The following is a 25,340-nucleotide window of genomic DNA, read 5'->3' on the forward strand; positions in this document are numbered from 1 at the left end:
AATAATGATGTTGAGTGAGTGAAAAGAACAAAGTGTACAAGTGAAAAAAAAAGCAGATTTTATTGATGGAGAGAAATACTGAAAAGTACAAACTGTGCAAGGCTAATAAATAGATGTGTGTGTGTGTGTGTGTGTGTGTGTGTGTGTGTGTGTGTGTGTGTGTGTGTGTGTGTGTGTGTGTGTGTGTGTGTGTGTGTGTGTGTGTACGTAAGTCCAGATCAGTAGTTCACGTACAGTCCATGGGGTCAAAGGTCAAAGTCAAAGGGTGTGAACTGTGGCACGAGCACGGACGCGCGCACACACACGTGGGGCAAAGAAAAGTCAAGTGTTTTTTTTCTTTTATCGTAGACTCGTCATCGTACAAACAAACGGACGATGATGGCAGAAAAAAGGATATCTGTGGACATCAGTTAGCAGTTTCCACAGCCGTAAACTAGCCACTTCTACAGACTTAAATCTGACTTTAATTAGCAACTTCTGATGACATCAGTTAGCGACCTCTACTGACTTACATTAGCAACTTCTACAGACTTTACTTGGACTTAAATTAGCAGCTTTTACAGACCTAAATTAGCATCTTCTACAGACTCAAATTAGCATCTTCTACAGACTTAAATTAGCATCTTCTACAGACTTAAATTAGCATCTTCTACAGACTCAAATTAGCATCTTCTACAGACTTAAATTAGCAGCTTCTACAGACCTAAATTAACAACTCCTACATACCTAAATCAACAAATTCTACAGACCTAAATTAGCAAATTCTACATACCTAAATTAGCATCTTCTACAGACCTAAATTAGCATCTTCTACAGACTTAAATTAGCATCTTCTACAGACCTATAATAACAACTTCTGTGGGCATCAGTTAGCGGCTTAAAAAGACTTAAATCAGACTCTAATGAGGAGCTTCTACAGACTTAAAGCAGATTTAAATGAGCAGCTTTAACAGACTTAAGTCTGACTTTAATTAGCAGCTTCTTCAGACTTAAATCAGACTTTAATTAGCTTCTACAATATGTTTAAAATGGTCGTCTACTCCTCCCCGTTTTGCTTTGTTCCTCTTCCCAAAAATCCGTCTGAGCTCTTCTCTGCTGCTGCTGATCACTAATTAACTTTCATCACGTCCCCAAGGAACAACAGCTACACGCTGTATTTAATTACTGTGTGTGTGTGTGTGTGTGTGTGTGTGTTGTGTGTCGTCCACGCCGTCTTAGTTGTTTGTTTAAAGGATGTTGTGATATACCCACAACACACACACAGTATCACACAGCACATTAATGCTCTTGTGTTCTTGTTCTTCACCTCTACAGGAAGTGAAGCACCATGACAACAGAAATGCAGGAGATCGCCATCACTGAGGACAAGCCTTTACTCACGGGTCAGGCCGACTCCACCAAGGTCAGAGACTGTGCAACACACACACACACACACACAGGTTTTGGACATCCCTAGCGTAATTAAGGAAAATGAGGTTCTGCTTCAGTAGGACCAGGTTTTGGTCTCCATGAGGACTTGTGGTCCTGACGAGGTCAGTGTTTATGCCAGAAAATGTCCTAAAAAAAACAACAATAAGGACGTTTTATAGCCCTGTCTCTTTAGAGTCAGAGTCAAAGCAGTGCATTATTTCTTATTTAATTGCGTGGGGAATTACGTACATACGTCAATAAAAGCTTTTCATCTGAAGACAATGCCGTGTCCTCAGGGGAAGCAGGTTTATGTTTATAAATGTGTGTGTGTGTGAGCATATATCTGCAGCTCTGGCTCCACATTCATCAGGCTGACGTCAAAGCCCAGTGGAGCCGAGGGGCAGCAGCAGCTCCTCCGCTCTGCTGCACCGGTGATGTTGCCGTGCAGATGCACCGCTGCAGAATGGAGACAGAGCTGTCTTTCTTTACCGCTGACACCTGGGGGACAAATAGGGGAACCGCAGCTCTGAAGCAACAAAAAGACGTGCATTTTATGGCATTAATCCGAACCGTTTTGCGCGTCCAAAGACGTGCAGATCGCAGTTGGGTAACGATGTTCATTAGGAACAAAACCGTTGTGTTAGCTTGACTAAAAAAAGGTGGATTTTGGACCCCAGTTGAACCACAGCGCTCTCTACTGACATAAAATGGAAATAATAGAGGATGTTGGTGCAACAGCGATAAAAACGTGGCAAAATTCAAGCTTTAAAGTCCGATTTTTTTAAGTTAGTGGATGGTGGGGAGACTTGGAAATGACCCGCAACTAACCCTGAAAACCACCTCGTACTAAGATGTATTAACTTAGTAAAGCTAACTGTTGTTCGAGAGCTATGAACTCCGACAACTGACAGTAAACTCTGCCATAAATCACACTTAAAGTATTCGTAGAAGACGAAGCGACCGGAATCCAATGGGGGCTGATTTCGCTTTCGTTACGATCACTTCATATTAGCTACAGAATCTGACGCTAACTTTAATATCTTGTTTGTTTAGGACGAATTAAAGTTTATCAGAAAGTTGTAAATACTGGGATACTCCCAGGTTGATACCCTTGAAAAGCACCAGGGGGCAGTGTAAGGACCTATAAAATCTGTTAAATTTCAAGTGCGTAGGAGCGTCTTAAAATCGGCACTAGCATCGGTCCGGTTTTCCTGCCAAAATGGCGGCAAACATAAACAAACCGAGTCACTTGACGTCTGGAGATTTATTAACAAGGAACTTTTTTCCCGCCCTTTTTGTATTAACTTAGTAAAGCTAACTGTTGTACGAGAGCTATGAACTCCGACAACTGACAATAAACTCTGCCATAAAACCGCACTTAAAGTGATTGTAGAAGACGGGAGCGACGGGAATCCAAAGGGAGCCGATTTTCGCTTTCGTCGCGAACACTTCATATTAGCTGCAGAATCCGACGCTAACTTTAATATCTTGTTTGTTTAGGACGAATTAAAGTATCAGAAAGTTGAAAATACTGGGATACTCCCAGGTTGATACCCTTGAAAAGCACCAGGGGGCAGTGTAAGGACGTATAAAATCTGTTAAATTTCAAGTGCGTAGGAGCTTCTTAAAATCGGCACTAGCATTGGTCCGGTTTTCCTGCCAAAATGGCGGCAAATGTAAACAAACCAAGTCACTTGACGTCTGGAGATTTATTAACACGGAACTTTTTTACCGCCCTTTTTGTATTAACTTAGTAAAGCTAACTGTTGTACAAGAGCTATGAACTCCGACAACTGACAATAAACTCTGCCATAAATCACGCTTAAAGTGATCGTAGAAGACGGGAGCGACGGGAATCCAAAGGGAGCCGATTTTCGCTTTCGTCGCGAACACTTCATATTAGCTGCAGAATCCGACGCTAACTTTAATATCTTGTTTGTTTAGGACGAAGGAAAGTATCAGAAAGTTGAAAATACTGGGATACTTCCAGGTTGATACCCTTGAAAAGCACCAGGGGGCAGTGTAAGGATCGGACGTATAAAATCTGTTAAATTTCAAGTGCGTAGGAACGTCTTAATATCGGCACTAGCATCGGTCTGGTTTTCCATCCAAAATGGCGGCAAACGTAAACAAACCGAGTCACTTGACGTCTGGAGATTTATTAACACGGAACTTTTTTTCCCGCCCTTTTTCTCTCACGGCTCCCCGTACAGTTTTGAAGTAGATATTTTTTACGACATCATGATCATGTACAGCGTTAACCTTTTTATACAGACGCCACACGTGACCATAAACAGACCTTTGTGGTCAGGGTTCACTGTTTGTTCCTCAGGAAACGCTTTCAGAATCATGTCGGCCATAGATTTCGTCGTCATCCATCCCGATGACGCACGTTCAGATCCATAATCCAGTTTTCAAATATGCTTTCTGTTGACTGAGGCGGCGACCTTTATATAATCTCATCACCAGAACCTGCAGAAGCTCTCCTGCCGTCTCCAACAACAACAACAACAACAAGAACAAACTGCTCATTCATACATTTCAACACTGATAATAATTCATTAGCAGATAAAAACCACCTGTTCCTCTGAAGAGGTCATGAGGTGTATTTTCATATGTGTGTGTTCATGTTTCAGTACATGTAAGATTTAAAGCGCCTCAGTTTCCTCAAACGTTGTTTTTCCAGTGAGTAAAAGCTGAGACGACGTCTGCTTTCTTTAAAAAACGTAAAGGACGTCTTTTATCGTTACAGGACGCTGAACTGGCGGCGAGGATTCTCCTGGACCAGGGACAGGTGAGAGGGTTTGAAGATTTATGATTTCTTCTTCTTCTTCCTCCTCTTTTCCTACTCCTGCTACATCTTCACCTTCTCCTACTTATTTCTTTTTCTCCTTTTTTGCTTCATTGCTACTTCATCTCTTCTCCAACATGATCTTCTCCTTCTTTTTCCGACATCGTCTTGTTCTACTTCTTCCTCTCACTCTTCTTCTTGTTGTTGTCTTCTTCTTCTATATCTCCTACCTCCTCTTCTTCTATTTCTTTTTTCCTCCTTCTTATCTCACTCTAGCTTCATCTCTCTTTTTCCTCTCTCTTATCTCCCTCTACCTCTTCATCAACTCTTGTTGTCTTCTCCTTGTTGTTCTACCTCTCCTACTTCTTCTCCTACCTCTTCTTCTTCTATTTCTTCTTTCTCTCTCTTATCTCCCTCTAACGTTTCTTCTTCTCCCACTCTCTCATCTCTTCTTTTTCCTCTCTCTTATCTCCCTTTAACCCTTATTCTACTCCTATGTTGTCTTATCCTTGTTGTTGTTCTACCTCTCCCACTTCTTCTCCTACCTCCTTTTCCTCTTCTTTTTCCTCTCTCTTATCTCCCTCTACCTCTTCTTCTACTCCTGTCGTCTCCTCCTTCTTGTTGTTCTACCTCTCTTACGTATTCTCCTACTTCCTCCTCTTCTCCTCCCACTCCATCTTCATCTCTCTTTTTCCTCTCTTATCTCCCTTTAAACCTTATTCTACTCCTATGTTGTCTTCTCCTTCTTCTTTTTGTTCTACCTCTCCTTCTTCTTCTCCTACCTCCTCTTCCTCTTCTTTTTCCTCTCTATCTCCCTCTACTTCTTCTTCTACTCCTGTCGACTCCTCCTTCTTGTTGTTCTACCTCTCCTACCTCTTCTTCTTCTCCCACTCCATCTCCAGCTCTTCTTTTTACTCTCTCTTATCTCCGAACTCTTTTTCTACTCCTATTCTACTATGTTGTCTTCTCCTCCTTGTTGTTGTTCTACCTCTCCTACTTCTTCTCCTTCTCCCACTCTGTCTCCCTCTTCTTTTCCTCTCTCTTATCTCCCTCTAACTCTTCTTCTACTCCTGTCGTCTCCTCCTTCTTCTTGTTCTACCTCTCCTACCTATTTTCCTACCTCCTCTTCTTCTCTTATCTCCCTCTAACTCTTCTTCTTCCTCTTTCTCATCTCCCTCCTCTTCTTCTTCCTCTCTCTTATCTCCCTCTAACTCTTCTTCTTCCTCTCTCTCATCTCCCTCTAACTCTTCTTCTTCACCCACTCTGTCCTCCTCTTCTTCTTCCTCTCTCTTATCTCCCTCTAACTCTTCTTCTTCTCCCACTCTGTTCTCCTCCTCTTCTTCTTCCTCTCTCTCATCTCCCTCTAACTCTTCTTCTTCTTCTCTCCAGGAGCACAGCGTGGAGACGCCTCATGGAGTTCTTCACGTGACTCTTCACGGCACGCGAACCACCCGCAGACCCGCGATCCTCACCTTCCACGACGTGGGCCTGGACGGTTCGTTAAAAAAAACTCCCTTTTTTTTTTTTTCTTTCAGATTAATCCGATAATCTCTCGCTCGTGTTCACCATGTTCATTTCTCTCTCTCTCTCTCTCTCTCTCTTTATCAGGTAAGAGCTGCTTCTCGCCGCTCTTTAAGTTCGAGGAGATGCAGGAGATCATCAAGCACTTCACCGTGATCCACGTCGACGCTCCGGGACAGGAAGAGGGCGCCGCCGCCTACCCAACAGGGTACGTTATTATTGCCGCCGCGTCCTGCGGTAACCTTCATTTTATCAAGCGTAATCTTCCCAGAAGTGGAAAACAATCTTCTCTGCTCGGCTTAAAACCTAATCTCTTTCCAAAAAGACTTAAAAATTCTAAATCTGATACGTTCTTGTCGAGAGGTTTAAAGAAAATCTTCTTCCTCTTCTTCTTCCGCCGCTTTCTCATCTCAGCTCGTGATTTTGATTCAACTTTATTGATCTTTTTGCTCTGTTTGTTCGCCTCACAGTTACCAGTTTCCCTCCATGGACACCATCGCTGAGATGATTCCCGCCGTCCTCCAGTTTTTCAAGTGAGTTAAAGAGGAAACGATTTCATTTGCGTCTTAAAAAGCTCTTATTTTGAAAATCTCGACACTAACTATAACTCGTCTTCTTCTTCCCTCAGTTTCCGTACGGTCATCGGCATCGGCGTCGGAGCGGGAGCGTTCATCCTCTCCAAGTTCACAGTGAGTCACAGTTTCATCAACGACGTTCAATAAAAACAAAACTTTATTGCTCTTTTTTGGAGGAGAAACAGCAGCGACGTCTTCTCTTCTTCTTCTCTGTCTTCAGCTCGCTAATCCAGACTCAGTCGAAGGTCTGGTTCTGGTCAACATCGACCCCAACGCTCGAGGATGGATCGACTGGGCCACTCAGAAGGTTCTCTCTCTTTTTTATCTTCTGCTCTTTCTGTTCTTTATGATTCTTCCCTTCCTCTCTGCCTTCATTGAGATGGTTCCTCCTCCGATCCTCCCTTTCTTTCCGTCTTCCTTTCATTCTTCTTTCCTTCTTTCCTCCCTTTCATTCAGATGGTTCCTTCTTTTCATTTTTCTTTACCTCCTTCTTCCCTTCCTTACTTTCATCCTACATTTCTTCCTTCCTCCCTTCATTGGATGCTTTCTTTCTCTTTTACTTCCTTCCTTCCTTCTATCTTTCCTTCCTCCCTTTGTTAGATGCTTCCTTCCTTTCTCCCTACATTAGATGCTTTCTTTCTTTTTTACTTCCTTCCATCCTTCCTTCCTCCCTTTGTTAGATGCTTCCTTCCTTTCTCCCTACATTAGATGCTTTCTTTCTTTTTTACTTCCTTCCATCCTTCCTTCCTCCCTTTGTTAGATGCTTTCTTTCTTTTTTACTTCCTTCCATCTTTCCTTCCTCCCTTGTTAGATGCTTTCTTTCTCTTTTACTTCCTTCCTTCCTTCCATCCTTCCTTCCTCCCTTTGTTAGATGCTTCCTTCCTTCCTTCCTTCATTAGATGCTTTTTACTTCCTTCCTTCTGTCCTACCTTCCTCCCTTTGTTAGATGCTTCCTTCCTTCCTCCCTACATTAGATGCTTTCTTTCTTTTTTACTTCCTTCCATCCTTCCTTCCTTCCTTCCTTCCTTCCTTCCTTCCTTCCTTCCTTCCTTCCTTTCTCTCTTTATGAGATACTTTCTTTCTTCCTTCCTTCTTTACTTCCTTTGTTAGATGCTTTCTTTCCTTCCATCCTTCCTTCCTCCCTTTGTTAGATGCTTTCTTTCTTCCTTCCTTCCTTCCTTTGTCTTCCTTCCTCCCTTCTTTAGATGCTTTCTTTCTTTTTTACTTCCTTCCTTCCATCCTTCCTTTCTCCCTTTGTTAGATGCTTTCTTCCTTCATTCCTTCTGTCCTTCCTTCCTCTCTTCATTAGATACTTTCTTCCTTCCTCCCTTCAGTAGATGCTTTCTTTCTTTTTTCATTCCTTCCTTCATTAGATACTTCCTTCCTTCTTACCTTCCTTCGTCCCTTCAGTAGATGCTTCCTTTTCTTTTTTACGTCCTTCCTTCCTTCATCCTTTCACTCAGAACATTCTCCCTTAAGAAAATGTCTTTCTTTTTCATCCTTTATTTAAAAAATGTCTATGTCGGTTTTCCCTCCTTCCTTCCTTCCTTCCTTCCCTGCTCCCTTGCTTCCTCCACCCTCGGCTGCACAGACACATGATGTGATTATTGTGGAGTCACTTTAGCGTCGATGTCGCTTTAATGAAATCATGTGACTTTGTGTGTGTTTTTTTGGCCTCAGAGAAGCTTTGATGATTAACTGTGGACACATTCAACTTCATTATTATGTTTAATCATTATTAAACATTATTAAATCATCATTAAATCATTATTATCTCTCTCTCTCTGCAGCTCAGCTCAGTGACATCATCGCTCACAGATCAGATCCTCTCTCACCTCTTCAGTCAGGTACTGAACTACATCTTAATGTTTTTATTTCACATTTTGTCGTTTTCTGAGGTCACATTCTCACTGTTTTAATATCTTTTTGTGACGGTGTAATTTCCCTGACTGTCCTGCAGGAGGAGCTGTGTGCAAACACAGAGCTGGTTCACGCTCACAGAGACCGGATCAATAAAGCGTCGAATTTGGTCAACATTGAGCTTTTCTGGAAAACTTACAACAGGTAAAAAAAAAATTAAAAAAAAACGAAGTCACGAGTTATATCATTTATATTTAAGAACAAGTGAGAAAATACAGGAAAATCAGAGTAAAAAACAAGGTAAATACAAACATTACATTTTACTTTACATTTTAGTTTAGTTACAAGACAATAAAATGGACAAAAACAATGAAAGATATGAACAGATGTTATATAAGTGAATGGATGTGTTAAATTTAGTGTATTTGTCAAAAAAATACAATTTCCTTTACATTAAGATATGAAAACATGGTGTAATGTCCCTTTACTGTTCACCACTGACCACATAGACGTTAATTTCTCTTAGTATTTGTATTTTCTCTGTTAAAAAAATGAACAGAAATAAAAAATGTGAGTCAATCGAACAGTCAATCATAATATTTTCGGGGTTTTTTGTGATAAAAGTGTCGACAGGCTTTAGCTAGCTAGCTAGCTAGCGCCCTATTGCTACTAGCATAACGCTTCTCTTTTCACTCGCATTCAGCCGCAGAGACTTGAGCATCGACCGCAGCAGCACCTTCAAGTAAATATTTCATACATTTAACGTCCTTATTTACACATATTATAATTATTTGTCGGATAAAAAAACAATAAATTCTTCTTCTTCTTCTTCTTTGCGCTCAGGTGCCCAGTGATGTTGGTGGTCGGTGATCAGGCTCCGTACGAAGAAGCCGCTGTAAGATTCTTTCACGTCTAACACGTATTTTTAATGTTTTTGTACCAAAACGTCAAACATTTTTGACATTTATTGATTATTGTGTCAATTGTCGTTAAAAATGTATTGATTTTCCTTCCGTCACCACCAGGTGGAGTGCAACAGCAAACTGGACCCAACAACGACCTCATTCCTGAAGGTAAAAATCCCCTTTTTTCTCTCTTTCTTTGTTTTTTTTGTTTAATTCAGTAATTTTTTATCTATATTTGTGCTTTTTCTCTCTCGTCCCTCCACAGATGGCCGATGCTGGAGGTCTCCCACAGCTCACCCAGGTAACAAGTTGTTTTCTTGTTGATTTGTTGTCTTTTCCTGCTTAAAATAAATACATTGGTATAAAATAAACACACACCAAGAGCAATTTTCAGATTATAATCTGTTTGAGACAATAATCTGTGTAAGAAAGGATGTGTAAAGAGGATTTTCTGATTAGCTTAGCTCCGAATAAGCAGATTAAAGCTGCGGTGCGTAACTTTTGTGCGTAACTGCCGACATTTGTTGTCGTTGTTGATGATGTCGCTGTTTCTGCCTCTGTTTGGTCTTTGGGACTCAAATCAGGCCTGAGGGAGGGAGCGTTTGTGTGTATACAGCAGCAGAGCAGGGAAGGGCAGTGACGGGAAGGATTTTGATGTGTTCCATTTGTAGTCGGAACTCGGAATTTCCGAGTTCAAGGCCGTTTTCTTACACACTAACGGCCCCCGAACTCTGTAAATGCAGAGCTTTCTTATCGACTGGTATAGCTAACACTGGCTAGCCTAAGAGATGTTCTACGTCCGTGTGCTTTTTTCCGACAAACTCTGAGATGATTTCACTCGAAGTTCCGAAGACTTCCAAGTTCCGAGGTAAATGGAACGCAGCATTTATCCCGTCAAACTGCTGTTCAACTCAAACTCGAACCTGTTAGCAGTCGTCTCTGTTTATTAGCTCAACGCCTAAAACAAATCACTTCCTTCACTTGTGTGCAGCGCGGTAATGCTATGCTATGCTATAAAACTGCTACGCTGATAAACAAATGGAGAGAGTCGTGTTGCGCTGATGGACTTAAATCACGTGTAGTTTGACCGTGTTTTGAATCAAAATTAGTCCATCTTTAAAATGTACGCACTACAGCTTTAAGACGGCAGAAAATCTACTTGTACTTGATTTTTGGCCTCGAAACAAAATGAAAAAATAGAGGAAAAGGGATTTTTGTCCGAAAACCACAAAAAAGAACTAAAACTTTTCTTTTAGTTCACATTTACTGTAAATGACAAAGTTCAGGTCATAATACAAATAAAAATACTACTAAAAGTGACATCATTTTAAGTGCTGGTCTTTTGTTTATCTTTGTGTTTGCAGCCCGCGAAACTGACCGAGGCGTTCAAGTACTTCATCCAGGGCATGGGCTACAGTAAGTTCACCTCTGAGATTAAGAATAGAGTCAATTATTGTCACGTTTAACTGTATTTCAATGCATTTTTTTCTGTATAGAATGTCTTATTTCCTGTTGTGTTGCGTCTAAAATCTTCCTCCTCCTCATTTGTTGTCTTTCTCTGCGGTCAGATCCCCAAATGAATGAACCTGAATCGTAAAAAAATTAGCTTTCCCGACGCTAAGAAAAGGCGGCTACGTTGCTCCTTGATAACAATAATTGAATTTTTCTTTTCCTCTCCACAGTGGCCTCCTCGTGCATGACTCGCCTGTCGCGCTCGCGCACCACCTCCCTCTCCTCCTCCTACTCCATGGACGGCTCGCGCTCGCGCTCCCGCACGCTGTCGCAGGGATCGCAGGGCGGCCAGATGCCGTCCAGCCCCTCCCAGACCATGGAGGTGTCCTGCTGAAGACCTGTAGACGAGAGAGAGAGAGAGAGAGAGAGAGAGAGAGTGAGAGAATGATGGAGAGAGTGTGAGAATGATGGAGAGAGTGTGAGGGAGTGAATAACAAACAAATTTGTCACTGAACACAAACCCCCGTCACCCCCCCACAGTAGAGGCGAACAGACAGAGGTAGAGAAGAAGATGGAAGCGAATCCGCCATAATATTTATCCTCAAATCCCTTAAAACATGAGGCGATATGAAGAGATTGGCGGCCATTTTACTCTCCCCTCCCTCCGTTGCAGCCATTTTTGACGCTTTTCCATGATACAGTTCCTGCACGACTCGCCTCGGTTTTCAGTCGCGTCGTTTTCCGTGACTTCATAGAACGTCCTTGAAGTGGGCGGAGCCGTCGTAGCGCGGCCGGGTTACCGAATCATTAGAATCGGTTCGTTTCAAAAGATTCGTTCACAGAATCGTCGCTCGGTACTGAACTGAAATCTGACTGAACGTGGTTGTGATCCGGGATTCCCGATCTACTCACGAGACTTTAGACGATTCCTTCTAAGCTCGGCCGCGAGAAACGTTGCCCCGTGACGTCGTTTTGTACGCGACACAAACGGTCAGTGACGGTTGTTTTGGGCGTAACCGAATCATTAGAATTGGTTCGTTCATACGATTTGTTCACAGAATCGTCGTTCGGTACCGAACTGAAATCCGACTGAACGCGGTCGTTCGATCTCCTCACGATATTTCCTTTGCCAAATGTTGGAGATTAACGCACGTTTTCAGGATTCGTCATTGTTCGGTTTGATTCTTGCGTCGGATGTCGGCGCTTATGACTCTACCGGTGATGAACCTCTCTGACCAATCAGTGGCCGGCAGTCTGATGACGTCGTTTTCCGCGACTTCTTGGTACGTCCTCAACTTGGGTGGAGCCATGGTAGCGCGAAACGTGACGTTATTTTATACGCGACACAAACGGGCAATGACGGTTGTTTTTTGCCCTAACTGAATCATTAGAATCAGTTAAAAAGATTCGTTCACAGAATCATCATTCAGTACTGAACTGAAATCCGACTTGATGTGGTTGTGATTCGGGATTCACGATCTACTCACGAGATTTCCTTCTTAGCACGGCCGCGAGAAACGTTGCCGTGGCATCGTTTTATATGCTACACAAACGGTCAGTGACAGTTGTTTGAATCATTAGAATCGGTTCGTTTCAAAAGATTTGTTCACCGAATCGTTGATACTGATATTCCGACTGAACGTGGAAGTGATTCGGCTCGCGATCGCCAGCTTTCAGGATTTTTAACTGATCTACAGTTCGTTTTTTGATTCTTGCGTCGGACGTCGCGCTCCTGACTCTACCGGTGACGACGCTCTCTGACCAATCAGTGGCCGGCAGTCTGATGACGTCACATCTTAGTATCGGGTCCCCTGTACCAGGTACTAACGCTAATGGAAAAGTCGAGTCGTGCTAGAACTGTACAACGGAAAAGTGGCGTTAGAGCCCTTCAATAAAGACGAAGGTCGCGGTCGATAGCGACCGCTCACCTTTGGGTAAACCAGTAGTAAAAATGTTATTGCTCTTGATGCTAACGGTTATGTTGTTCACGATACTGAAGCGAATAATAATATTAATGATAATGTTGATGAAATAGAAGAAGAAGAAAAAAACAACGCTTTTCTTTTTATGAGTTTAAAAATAACCTAGAATAAAAAAGAAAAAAAAGAAACATACTATAGCGGAGATACTTATAACAATGTGTGTCTACTACTTTTTAAGCTAGTTTCTAGTTATCGTGTTATGTTTATTTTGTTGTTGTTTTTTTCTAATCTGTGAACCTGCCTCAGCGAAGGAAACAGGAAGTGGTCAGGCGGTGGACCCCGTTATCCGTGACGTTGCCAGGTTCTTTACGTCTTCCATTTGCCCCGTTTGTACGTGACTGTCTTGTTTTCCCTTTGGATTCCAGGAAGTATAAGCGGAACTTTTTTTAGTTTTTTTGTTTTCTTTCAGTTGGGAAGTTGCATGCGTGAATAGCAACAAGATCGTCTTTTATATTCCGCTCATGAGTTGCGTGGATTTGAAAATGCAGGTGTGTTTTGTGATGAAAGTGTCGGCAGGTGAACGCAAAAGAGATGCGAGACTGGGAGTGTTTGCGCGCTTTAGCTAGCTAGCTAGCAAGATAGCACCCCGTCGCTAACACTGAATAGTGCTTCCGACGCTGCTGGCCCCGTCTTTTGCTTCACGTGCTAATATCGACTCTCGCGTGCTACTTACCAGGGAGCATGACATCACCGAGTAGTAATGCGAGGATGGATATTGTACTGCAGTGCCAGATGTGGCCAGAAGGGGTCACTGTGCTCACGTTCTGGGTTGACGCGATGACCAATCAGCGCTTGAGACTCTCCGGATGAGGTCACCTAAACGAAAGAAAATTATGATTTTTGTGTGGGTGTGGGCACCCGGAGCTCTACAACAGCTAATTTGACGACTTTCTAGCTAGGCCTGGATTTCCCGATTTCTGCTCGTCGTGCGAAAGTATCGTTGGAAGTAAACTGTGTTGTGAAACCCCGTAAAAAATGTCGGTTTCTTCTCTGCAGGCGTTCTGAAAGTGCGAAAAGAAACGCCCAATGATTCTGTTTTACAGCCAAAATACGGCCATTTTCTGGAATTTATATCATGCAGCGCGAAAAAAATCCCATTTGGCGTGAACTCGGCATTAGCCTTGCCCTTACGTGGTTACAGTCCTCACAAACCCAGCTAGCATACTTAGAGGTAGAATTAACGCACGCTCCTTTCCAGCAACAAGCGACTTTATTCAACAATAATTTTGTGTGTGTGTGTGTGTGTGTGTGTGTGTGTGTTTATCTGTGTGTCTTGCTAGCGCAGATGCAGCCAGAAAAGGACAAATGTCCGGGTCCTTTACAAAAGTTTAGTGATAATCAGATGGGTATCAAGAATCCATTAGCGTCAAAAATAAACGGTGCTGTCATCGATATTTATGTCGCATTAATTCCATCTTTGCTGGCATTTCCTGGTTCCCAACCATCCCTTAACAATGAGACGCTGCTAGCCTAACGCTAGTATGTTTGCCAAATGTTTGATCCTTTAGCGGAAACGCAGCAACTTGTATCATATGTAAAAAAAAATGTTGCCCTAATGACTGAAGCTAGCTAGCACTCATTGTGATTCAACGTGTAGCTAGGGAGAAAGTGTTGTCTCACTTTTAAATTTAGCTAAAATTGCAGCAGCTTGACTGCTAGCACACAAGCTAACGTGGCGTTTCCACGCCACATACAGGTCTGGCATATTTCCAGAAAGCTTTTTAAGAAGTTTGTACAGGGGGAACTAATTGCCGTTATTCCTGACCATGAACCAGCCCGTTCACTGCCACCAGGTGGAGAAGAGGCGTCGCCACAGAGGTCACGTGTTTTGCGATATATAATCAGCCAGTATCTGACGCAGCCGACCTGACAAAAGACCAAACAAATTTAACTGCCAAACCGAAAGGCCCAAAATTTCAACGGCAGAAATGTTTGCACCTTTTTGAGCATCAGTTATTATTAACTCTTGTCACTGAATTCATGTTTCAACAGCAGATCAATACGAAAGCTTAACCACTGCCGTGTGACGCGTTCATGTAGCCGTTAGCCTTTGACCGCGCGCGTAAAGGACCCGTAAAATTAAAAAACAATCCAGTATCTGTGGAGCTAATTTTTTTCAACCTGTGTGCACGGATTGTTTAAAAAAAAAAATTAATGAATATTCGTTATTAGTCCACATGCTAACTCTTCTTTTACGACAAACCTTTTGGATGAAGTTCGTATGAATGAGAAGTGATGGTTAAGTCGTCGTCGGAAGGTCTTCGGAATGGGTTTTACGACGCCGTCCAGAGTGAAGAGTGTAAATATTTTTGCCCCTCCCCGATGGAATTTTACGGAGCCCCCGAAGTGACATGACGAAAAAAAAAATGACGAAATTTTTTTTTTTAAATCTCGAGTTTTAAAATGGAGTTTCCCAAAAAAATATGAAGAAAATTAAAAAAAAAAAAAAAAAAAAAGCGAAAACATTTTTTTTGAAATTTTTTTTTTTTCGTAATTTTTTGAAAACTCGAGATCTCGACTTCATCTCACAAAAATTTAGATGAGAAAAAAAAAATTCAAAAAAATATTTTTTCGTATTTTTTTTTCTATTAAACAATATTTTTTTGGTAAACGACTTTGAAACTCGAAATTTCTAATTTTTTTTTTTTTTCTCATGTCACTTCGGGGGCTCCGTAGAAATTAAATCTGGATGGGATTTTTTTTTTTTTTAAATCAGACACGGGATAAAAGAGGGAAGCATTGAATTTTAAAAAAGCCAAATAACGAAAGAGGAGCAGAGCTTCTTTTGGAGCGTTGGCCTGTGTGATTGTAAATGCTCGTCTCCATTTTTGTCTCACTTCATTTTTATCCCCTTGTATTATTATTAGTTTTTTTTGGGGGGGGGGGTTTCTTTTCCGCTCTATGTGAAGTGTCAGTTTACCGTCCCAGTGTGCTCACAAACTTACTTAACTGTGTGATAGCTCTCGTGTAACTTTTTTAGCATTAGCACCGATAAGGGAGAATAATATAATTAACAAAAAAATAATAATTTAAAAAAAAAATCTTAAAAAGGTAAAAAAAGAATACAATCAAATTTAATTGTGTGGTTAAATTCTCAGTGTAACACAATAAGCACCCTGAAAAGTAAACTTAAATATTAATAAATGATTGAATGAAAAATAACCTGTGTCCTGTTTTTATTTTTTTTTATTATTTTTTTTTTTGCCAATTGCAATTTTTAAAATTCAAAAAGTGAGAAGGGAAACATTTCAAAAGGGAAAAAGATAAACAAATTTTTTTTTGTCGATGTTAAACCTCTATTGATAATTTTTTTTTCCTCTTTTTTACGAATTAAAACATTAATTGAACTGAAAATGCATCCATTTACAAGTCTTTAAATTGTTTCTGCTCCAAGCCAACAACTGAAGTGACACATCTCTACCACATGGTGGCAGTAATGACTTGACTAAACAAAGAGTTTGTTCAGAAGCACACATTTGTAATCCATCAAAACAGTAAATTCTTATGAAAAAAACAATAATCATTCAGACACAGTGTGAGAATAGAATCTTGGTTTATTATCATTATTATTATTATTATTATAAAATACAATCAATTGAAATAAAGGGTATAATCGTTCTCCAAAAATAAAGCCTGTCAATCAAAAATAGTTGTGCTGTCACACATTTTATAGAATATAAAAAACATTCTCATTCACTTGTCATTTGAAACAAAAATCTAATTTATTCCTATTAAAACAGTTGATATGTGTATAAAATGTAAAAAATAATGGAATATTCCGTGGGTTTTGTTTTGTTACATTCATAGATTTTCACAGGATTAGACTTCCTCAATTACAAAGGGTTAACCATAACAAAGATAAGTCGACATTCTTCAGCAGCTTCATTGTCTGTTTCTTAAAAGTCATGTGACTTCTCAGCAGTAAGTGAAAGTGAAAAAGGGACAATTTTGAACCCTAACCCTTAAGATTGATTAAATTAAAAAATTAAAAAAACGTAAACACATCAAAAAAAGGTTCAATAAAATATACATCCTGACTTATTTGATCAGTAAAATGAAAATGACTTATTATTATTAACCCTAACCCTTAATGAATCCTTATTATTATTTTATTTTTTTCCAACTGGGAAAAGTGAGGTTAGTAAACTGTCACTGTCAGAAAATCAGCATTTTTAGCTAGCAGGGACACGGAAGCAGCTGCTCCACTAAATGTATGTGGGGAGGTGTATGCATCCTGGAGGGAAATAGAGGTGGGCAAGTGCAACCCCCCCGTAGGATGCCAGCTTCCTGACTGGCAGAGCCATGTGCCCCGACCCCGCCCAGGTCCCCGTCCAAAGAAGGGGGGGTCCGGCCAGGCCAGGGACATACCACAGCGCCCCACGAGCACCACCAGAGCAGAGGGGTAGGCCACCGATCAGCACAGCCCCCCTAGATGAGACGGGGCCCCTACCCAGACCACCACGACGGTGCTCACCAGCCCCCAGCCCCCACCCATCTCCCAGGGGCAGCCCAGGCCCACGCCCCACCCCATCCCCACCCCGAGGACCCCCAGAGCTAGTCGGTCACCCGCGTGCAGGTCCCCACCAGGCCCCTCTCAGAGACAGAGGACGCACAAGCCCGGCTCCTCGACACGCAGACCCCAAGGGGAAACCACCCTCCCGCCAGGGGCCAACCCCATCCCACGGGACCCCGCGGGCCACAGTGTGCAGTGACCCAGAGCCCTTCACCCCCACCCGCAGCACGAAGATAGCCCGGCCCAAGCCCACGGCCCACCACCCCCAAGGGCCCCCCACGTCAAGGCGGCAGAAGAAGATGAAGATCCAGCTCTTCCAAGAGCATCTTATGTCCTAGCACTCACCTTTACCCCCCGACCCCATCTCCTTCTACACTTGGATCCACCTCGGCACTCCCACCCTCCATCAGTCCACTGGGCCTATCTAGTGGACTTCTTTTCAAGACTACTTCTATGTCGCTTATTCTGCTCTTGTAAGCTTTGGATAAACGGGTCTGCTAAAATGCTTTAATGTAAATATGTGACAGTTCGGGGGGCGTTGAAGAGGAGTGAGCAATGAGTGACATTTTCTTATGCCCAATCAGCTGACTGTCATGGGTGGAGCCCTGACTGTATGGTACCCTATGGTTGGGGCTGGGTAATTTGGTACTATTCCTAATGGAAGCGCAAAAACAATACGTCCCATACTGTACCGAACTGAACCCTTCTAAATCCTCCAGTCATAAAATATGACAGCCTGTGTTGCTCTGCTGTTGCTTTGTGTTGCTTTGCTTTGGGGCCCTCACAGGGAGCTGGATGTCTAAAGAATAGACATGAGTCAGGCCCAGGGATTTAAGAGACATTAATTCTCTGAAACTCTCAAATTTTGGGCCATTGAAGGTCTGTTGGATCCTCAGTCTGTCACGTCGATGGTGGAGAATTTCAACACTAGGTTCTACAAATAGCAGTAAATGCTCTCGTGGAAGCAGGAACATGAAATGACTCTCTACCACTGACAGAGCTCCATCTGTAATTTTGGCCTGGATTATCGTCTTCACGGCCTCACATATTTTGACCTTCAAAAACAGCAACATAAGCAATCTGACATTGAGGTGTTCCTCAAATCTGGTGCGCGAATCCCTGTCGGGTTCGTCGGTTTGTTGTGTGGCGTAACGTAGCGTAGCCTCAGCTTGTTCGATGTAGTGATCCAAAGACTTGAGCGCGTTCCTCAAATCTTCCAGAGCTCGACTGACGCAGTTTGGATCCTGGTGCAGCTTCAAAGATGCAAAAGCACGGTTGTAATATGCGATCGCTGCCCAATCGTGATCCTGTTCTATGGCTTTTGTGTACATCCGGATACTCTCTGCGAGGTTTCCCTCTTCACGTAGCTCATTGCCAAAGGTGGTGTAGTGGTGCAGGTTTGAAGACGGCGATTCTCTGTTTTTCAGTTTTTGCTGGGCTGTTTCCAGGTCTCGGCTCAGTCTGCTTTTCAGTTCTGCGACACTTTCATCTGTTTTGAACTCTGTGAGTAGCCACATACCCCAGAATTCGTTCAGGGCAGACACGTAAGAAGCGGATGGCTTGTTGTTTTTGTGCACTTCTTCTAGTGTGGCCAGATAGTGAGTGAAGAGCTCTTCTTTCTTCTTTATTTTCCGGATGTCATGATTCAAGTACCTTGCAAGTCCTTTGGCCACTAAGTCGTCTCTGGACTTTTTAGATGCTTTTATTTCTGTCTTGGAGTTTTCAGACAAGATCAGTGACAGTGTCTTGCACAGATCTTTGGATCTGCCATTGCTGTGGCTTGTTAGATACATCCTCAACTGTATCATAAAAAGATCATGATAAAATGATGTTCCATCTACTTCTAAAGTACTTTCTTTAGATTCTAGTAGTTTCTTGAGCTTCTCTCGTAGCTTTTCTAACCCGACCATCAACTGAATTGATCCGGACAGATGGCTGGTGCAGACAATGAGCTGAGCCGACCCAGGGGATCCTTGTCTCGCAGTGCGGCCGAATGCCTGCGCCTCCACTCGGGCATTGTTGGGCAAGAAGGTCTGCAGAACAAACAATCCTCCGGCTGCCTTCACGCGCTGAGAAACCCGAAGGTCTGTTCCACGACCTGCGAGGTTTGTTGCGATAATGACTTCTCCTGCGTCGAGTTCCTCGGCAAAGATTGCGGTATTGTCCCTGTTGTTGTTGACGTAAAGCCTTTTCTTTGGGACAGCTTCTCCTAGTCTGTCGTGGAGAGCCTTTGCTCGATTTATGGTCTCGCAGATGATCAGCGCAGCTCTCCCCTGCCTGTACGGAGTAGGGTTGATTTCCGCCGTGACGACTTTGACGGTTTCTTCAATCCATTCTTTCTCGTCAGACACAATCACTCCTTCAACCTCAAATAGCTTCCTGCGTTTGAATGAAGGCACCCGACAGGTCTTGATGCCTTCGTAGATTTTTTGCAAGGTCTCGGTCTCTGCTGGTTGGCCAAGAGTTCCAGAGATTCCATAGATCTGGTCTTTGTACTTCTGAAGCAGGCCAACGTTGGACATGTAGTTTGTGACGGTATTCATGTCGGTCATCTTGGATTTGTGCTTGATTTCAAGAAACTGGTGTAGTCCGTCTGTCCATTGCATGAAGTTTTCAACAACCCCTGTGCAGCTGTAGTCCACAGGGGTTATCCCTTGTGCCTCCATAATGTATTCATGACCCTTTGTCAAAGTTTGTGAGTAGAATGCGTTTTTAATCCACACCTTTAGCTTAGATTCGACCAGATCTGAGAGGAAGCCCGGGATGTAGCAGCGACTTTTATCTTCAGTGACTTCACACGGTGTAAAACGCAGGACTTCTTTCACGTCTTCCTCTGAAGCTCGGTGCGCTCCTTCTTCATCGGGATACATGAACTGACACAAGCCCCCGTCCAGCAAAATAACTTTTTGCCGCTCCCCGTTTTCCCCCGTCGACTCTTTGCTCAGCTCCTCGATCGCGCCGTCTTTGCTAAGGCGGTGCAGAGCAAACCTGCAACACGGGAAGTTCTTCTCTACTGTCTTGAAGAACGCGGCTAGCTGGCTAACGGTAACGGTTTTAGTTTTCTCCGTTAAGAGGCTCGAGTCACTTTTAACGTCAGAGACGGAACCTTTTGCCAGTAAGCCGGTGTCCTCGGCCATCTGAAGGACGGCGAACTTGTCCACCTCTTTGCCCGTTGTCTTCAGGACAACTTGATGAAAGGGGAGTTTGGGACCGATGAACGTCCCGGAGCGTACCTTACTGTACTGGTTCGTAGTGGCCCATATGAAAGCCAAGAGTGGACTGAGATGTCGCAAAGCAGGCATATCGCTACTCAAATAGACCACATGGAGACCTTTGTCCAGCATCAAAGAGTCCACTTCGTCCACAATTGCACACTGGAACTTCCTCTGCCCAAATATGTCCATCCTTCGAAAGTGGTGCTTGAGCCAGTCTCCAGCAAACTCTTCCACGGTACCGTAAACAACCTGACACTCGTAGCACTCTTTAAGCTCGTCTGTCTGTTTGTTGGTGTTGCAGTCTACACTGATTTTTAAGACCTCGTAAAACTTTTGCCACTCTTTTAAATCTCGTTCTGCCAAGACCAACGAGCTGGACATGATGTCCACTTTCTCTCCCCTCATCGCCCGGAACGCTGCAAACATTGCCACGATGCAGGACTTTCCCTCTCCTGTACCGACCTGAATCAACCGTCCTGTTTCGGTAAGAGCCATCAGGCACCAGCTCACCATCTGAGTCAGTCTTGGTCTGAAGTGTGTTTGTTGCGCAGCCTTACAGAGCGTCAGCAGGTCTGTTTTCAAGCCCCTTGGCAGTGATCCCATTTTGTTTGAATCAAGTGCTTCGGAAACGGACGATACGATGTCTTTCACCTCGTCCAAAAGCTTTTCGTCAACTTGGTTTAACTTCTCGTGCCGTATTTCCTCAAGGATTTTATCCAGGTCCTTTTCTGTGTCCTCACCTAAACATTTCTTAAGGTCTTCATTTGTGACTCCCTGGTCTTGGACCAGTTCCATCAGCGTCTTTCCCGACTGATCCGTTGACTTCCAGCTGGGAGTGATGAAATGAATCTGTAGACAGTGCAACATTTCCAACATCCATAAGAGCAGGTGTGATCTGTCCTGGTTTGTTGACTCGAATCTTTTCAGAAGAGCTTCAAACAATTCACCAACTTCAGCCGATGCCCATGTGATGTTTGTACACAGCCCTTTCAGCTTGTTGATGAGAAGCTTTTCATCATCAGCAGACAAAACACTGTGAGAAACTACTCTTTGAAACAGTCCTTCAGATGTGATATCTGAGCCAGGGTCAGCCATTGTGTCGGGAAACTGCCAAAACAGGAAAAAAAAAGTTTTTCTTTAAAATTACAATTAATAATTAATTAAAATGAATTAATGTTTTAATAGATGTTACTTAAATGTTCACTTTCTGCTTTTAAATTAACCTCCTAGGACCCAGTAAATTCATTTGTGACATAAACCAGCCATTCCCAAATTGTGGGTTGCGGCCCCCTAGTGGGAACACAAATAATACTGCAACAGAATGCAAAAAAGTATTGCGAGGGAACGTAAAAAAATACTGTGAGGGAACACAAAAAAAGTATTGCGAGGGAACACAAAAAATATTACGAGAGAGAGCAAAAATATTACGAGGGAAAGCAAAAATATTACCACTGAGCGCAAAAATATTACCAGGGAACGCAAAAAATATTACCAGGCAACACAAAAATATTGCGACAGAACACAAACATTTTACGAGGGAACGCAAAAATATTACCAGGGAGTGCAAAAATTTTACGAGGGAACGCAAAATTATTGCGACTGAACGCAAAAATATTATGAGGGAACGCAAAAATATTACCAGGGAGCGCGAAAATATTACCAGGGGATGCAAAAATATTACCAGGGGATGCAAAAATATTACCAGGGCATGCAAAAATATTACCAGGGGATGCAAAAATATTACCAGGGGATGCAAAAATATTACCAGGGGATGCAAAAATATTACCAGGGGATGCAAAAATATTACCAGGGGATGCAAAAATATTACCAGGGCATGCAAAAATATTACCAGGGAACGCAAAAATATTATGAGGGGACGCAAAAATATTACCAGGGAACGCAAAAAATATTACCAGGGAAAGCAAACATATTGAGAGGGAATGCAAAAAATATTGCGAGGGAACGCAAAAATATTGTGAGGGTACGCAAAAGTATTACCAGGGAACGCAAAAAATATTGAGGGAATGCAAAGATATTGCAAGGGAATGCAAAAAGTATTACCAGGGAACACAAAAATATTACCAGGGAACACAAAAATATTACCAGGGAACGAAAAAATATTGCAAGGGAATGCAAATAGTATTACCAGGGAATGCAAATAGTATTACCAGGGAATGCAAAAATATTGAGAGAGGACGCAAAAAATATTGAGAAAATGCAAAAATATTGTGAGGGAACGAAAAAAATATTACCAGGGAATGCAAAAAATATTGCAAGGGAACGCAAAAATATTTCCAGGGAACGCAAAAAATATTGCCAGGGAATGCAAATGTTAAAATATTTCCCACTATGACCAGGCTCCGTTGGTTCGGGTTGGGGGGCCAGTCTTGTCTTGTGATCTTATGAGGGGGTGTGCAGGTGATGAGGGTGGGGAGGGATTATGAAGGGCCCCAATTGACTTCTTTGCTTGGGTCCCCCATCCCCCCAGAGTCTAGGAACGCCTCTGCTCAGGGGCTTTCCATCAATGACTGCACCCAATAAAACAACATTGGACTATGGAGCAGGATTAATATACACTGAAGCCAAAAGTTGTAAATGATCACGTGATCAAAAGATAAAAAGTCACACCATATCACCAGAATTCCCCTCAGCTCCACCATGCTTTTGCTTTCTTAACAATAACAAATAGAACTTTAAAACATGTGCGTCACTTCATATTTGCAAACTAGTAGAATTTTTCGTTTTGCAAGTTGTAAATGTTCATTCAATGGCAAAAACAAATCGAGTCTCAACCGTGACCGTACATTTCAGAATTAAAAGATTAAATCTCATTTGTGTCATAACTCCTTGACTTTTCATTTGAAATGAGATTTATGTGTTTGTATTTATTGTTTTTGGCACTTTTCTTTTCTATTTTTAATCATTTTACTGTTTGTTTTTGCAGGACTTTTACTCCATTTGTTTTACTTGTCAAGGCAGGTCTGTTTTACAGAATAATACAATTGTAAATTGTATAAAAGCTGCCTCTACGTTGTGCATTTTCTTTGCCGTTTTACCCCGAAAGCAATTCATCAAAACAAATTTGTGCGTCTCAAGCAATTTTGACCACGACAAGTTTTACAGAACGACAAGTGACAACGTCAATAATAATAATGATGTCATTAAAAAATAGCAAAATGAATATACTGGGATTCTTTTGTCCAAAAACAAATGAAAACAGTCTCAGGAAGTTAAATACAATACACATATTTTACTCTTTATGTTATACCCTGGTCGTATTCTTATACTCACCTGTTGGATGAAGAAGGTAAGAGGTGATGTTTGTGTCATGGGATATGAAACCATCTGAAGATCTGAAAGCATTTCTCTTCTTTTATTCCCTTTGGTGTTTTTTTTCTTCTTCAGCAGAATTCCCCCGGGCTACACCCACCAAACAAACTCTGGCCGTACTTTCAATTTGTGAGTTTGGATTTACTGTAAATGGATTTATTACAGTAAACTGCAGCAGGGATTTTTTTCCCGAGGGAATGCAAAAATAATGCAAAGGAACACAAATACATTGCCAGGGAAAGTAAAAATATAGCGAGGGAATGCAAACGTTTGGTCAAAAAAATATTTCCCACCGTGACCGGGATCGGGATCGTGAAGGGCCCCCGATTGACTTCTCTGCTTGGGGCCCCCCCTCGCCCCAGAGTCTAGGTCCGCCTCTGCAGCCTAAAGTTGTAAATGATAATGTGCTTTTGCTTTTGCTTTAATTAACAATAACAAAATAAACAGGTTTCACTTTTAAACGTGTGTGTTTCATCATGTTCCTGTCCTGGAATATTAAAAAGTTGTCAGTGATGAGCTTCCCGCCCTCTGCTGGATTAGTCACGTCATAACACCATGTATGTAAACATACACATATATGTATATATATATATAAAACCTCCCCTGTATTAACAGTTTAAGAATATATTTGTATTTATTTATTAAAACGTGATCCATTTTAGTTCGTTTGGAGGAAAAAAGACACACCGAAGAATTATTAGTCATTAAATAAATCTTTATTTAAAACCCAAAGAACACACTTTAATTCATCCGAATGTAACCAAATGTAAATATATATATATACATGTATTTTTTTTTAAGGTTTGTCAACAGTTTTGTATTTAAAGTGAACAAAGGAGCCATGACTTTGTTTTTCTATTAATAGTTTAATTATTACATAATGAGCTGTTAATCACGTTTTATGTGTGTTTTTTTTTCTACTGTTTTTAAAGGGAATGAGTTTCCTCTTACGCACACACACACACACACACACACACACACACACACACACACACACACACACACACACACACACACACACACACACACACACACACACACACACACACACACACACACACCTTGACCACAGTCTGCCCGGACGAGCTGAGCCAGGACAACCGGTCTGTTTGCATTGATCTGCTTTGATGGTAAAGTTAGCGACACCGTGTCAAAAACACGTCATTTCCGCGTTTCTTTTCAAAATAATGGTCAAAATCAATAATTTTGAAAAAAAAAAAAAAAAAAAAAAGTGTCACTGAATATTAAAACAATGTGTTTAAATCACTGAATTGATTGTATTCAATACATATATGTGGGTCAATGACAAATAAAGCTTCTAAAAAAGTATTTTTAAAAAGTATTTTCCAGAACATTGTGTTTGAACATGTCTCATATTTTGAATAACTATTCTAACTGTTTTAACTCATTTTTTTACCGGTATTTTCAACTTCACGACAAAAAAAATGTCAGGTGGCACAACCAACTATTTATAAAAATATATTTACATTCCTAATATTAGATAAACATTATTATTTTTATCATTGTGTTGTTTTTTTTACAATAATTAAAGATTTTTGCTCTCTGTAGGTCAGGTTTTAAGCATCCTTAACATCCAATTTTACATTTAAAGACAGGAAAATAATCACACAAATACACATATTCATATATTCAGTATAATAACTACACACATTACATTTATAAACCATTTGGTCACTTTAACTTGTCATTTATTGGTTTAAATTAAATTGGTTGCACCACCTGACGAATAATACGCTTATAATAAAAACACTTGACCCATATATAC

The 25,340-nt window shown here is 41.7% G+C and overlaps 2 protein-coding genes across 2 annotated transcripts; one reads left to right on the forward strand and one right to left on the reverse strand.

Moving 5' to 3' along the window:
• The first annotated feature begins 1,312 nt into the window (after positions 1-1,312).
• Positions 1,313-15,607, forward strand: ndrg2 (NDRG family member 2). The gene is made up of 15 exons (XM_083885855.1): positions 1,313-1,402; positions 4,163-4,204; positions 5,591-5,696; positions 5,810-5,930; positions 6,193-6,255; positions 6,351-6,411; positions 6,518-6,604; positions 8,088-8,144; positions 8,258-8,361; positions 8,861-8,899; positions 9,001-9,052; positions 9,183-9,230; positions 9,328-9,363; positions 10,427-10,478; positions 10,745-15,607. Exons 1-15 carry the CDS (start codon positions 1,328-1,330, stop codon positions 10,906-10,908), a joined length of 1,107 nt encoding a protein of 368 aa, XP_083741981.1. The 5' UTR covers positions 1,313-1,327; the 3' UTR covers positions 10,909-15,607.
• A 2,121-nt stretch (positions 15,608-17,728) lies between these two features.
• LOC310942125 (protein translocase subunit SecA-like) lies at positions 17,729-21,319 on the reverse strand (the record flags this gene model as incomplete). Its single annotated transcript, XM_083907433.1, has 1 exon — positions 17,729-21,319. One exon carries the CDS (start codon positions 21,317-21,319, stop codon positions 17,729-17,731), a length of 3,591 nt encoding a protein of 1,196 aa, XP_083763559.1.
• Between the last annotated feature and the right edge of the window lie 4,021 nt (positions 21,320-25,340).

Source organism: Microchirus variegatus, assembly GCF_963457635.1.
Source record: "Microchirus variegatus genome assembly, chromosome: 2".
NCBI classification, from domain to species: Eukaryota; Metazoa; Chordata; class Actinopteri; order Pleuronectiformes; family Soleidae; genus Microchirus; species Microchirus variegatus.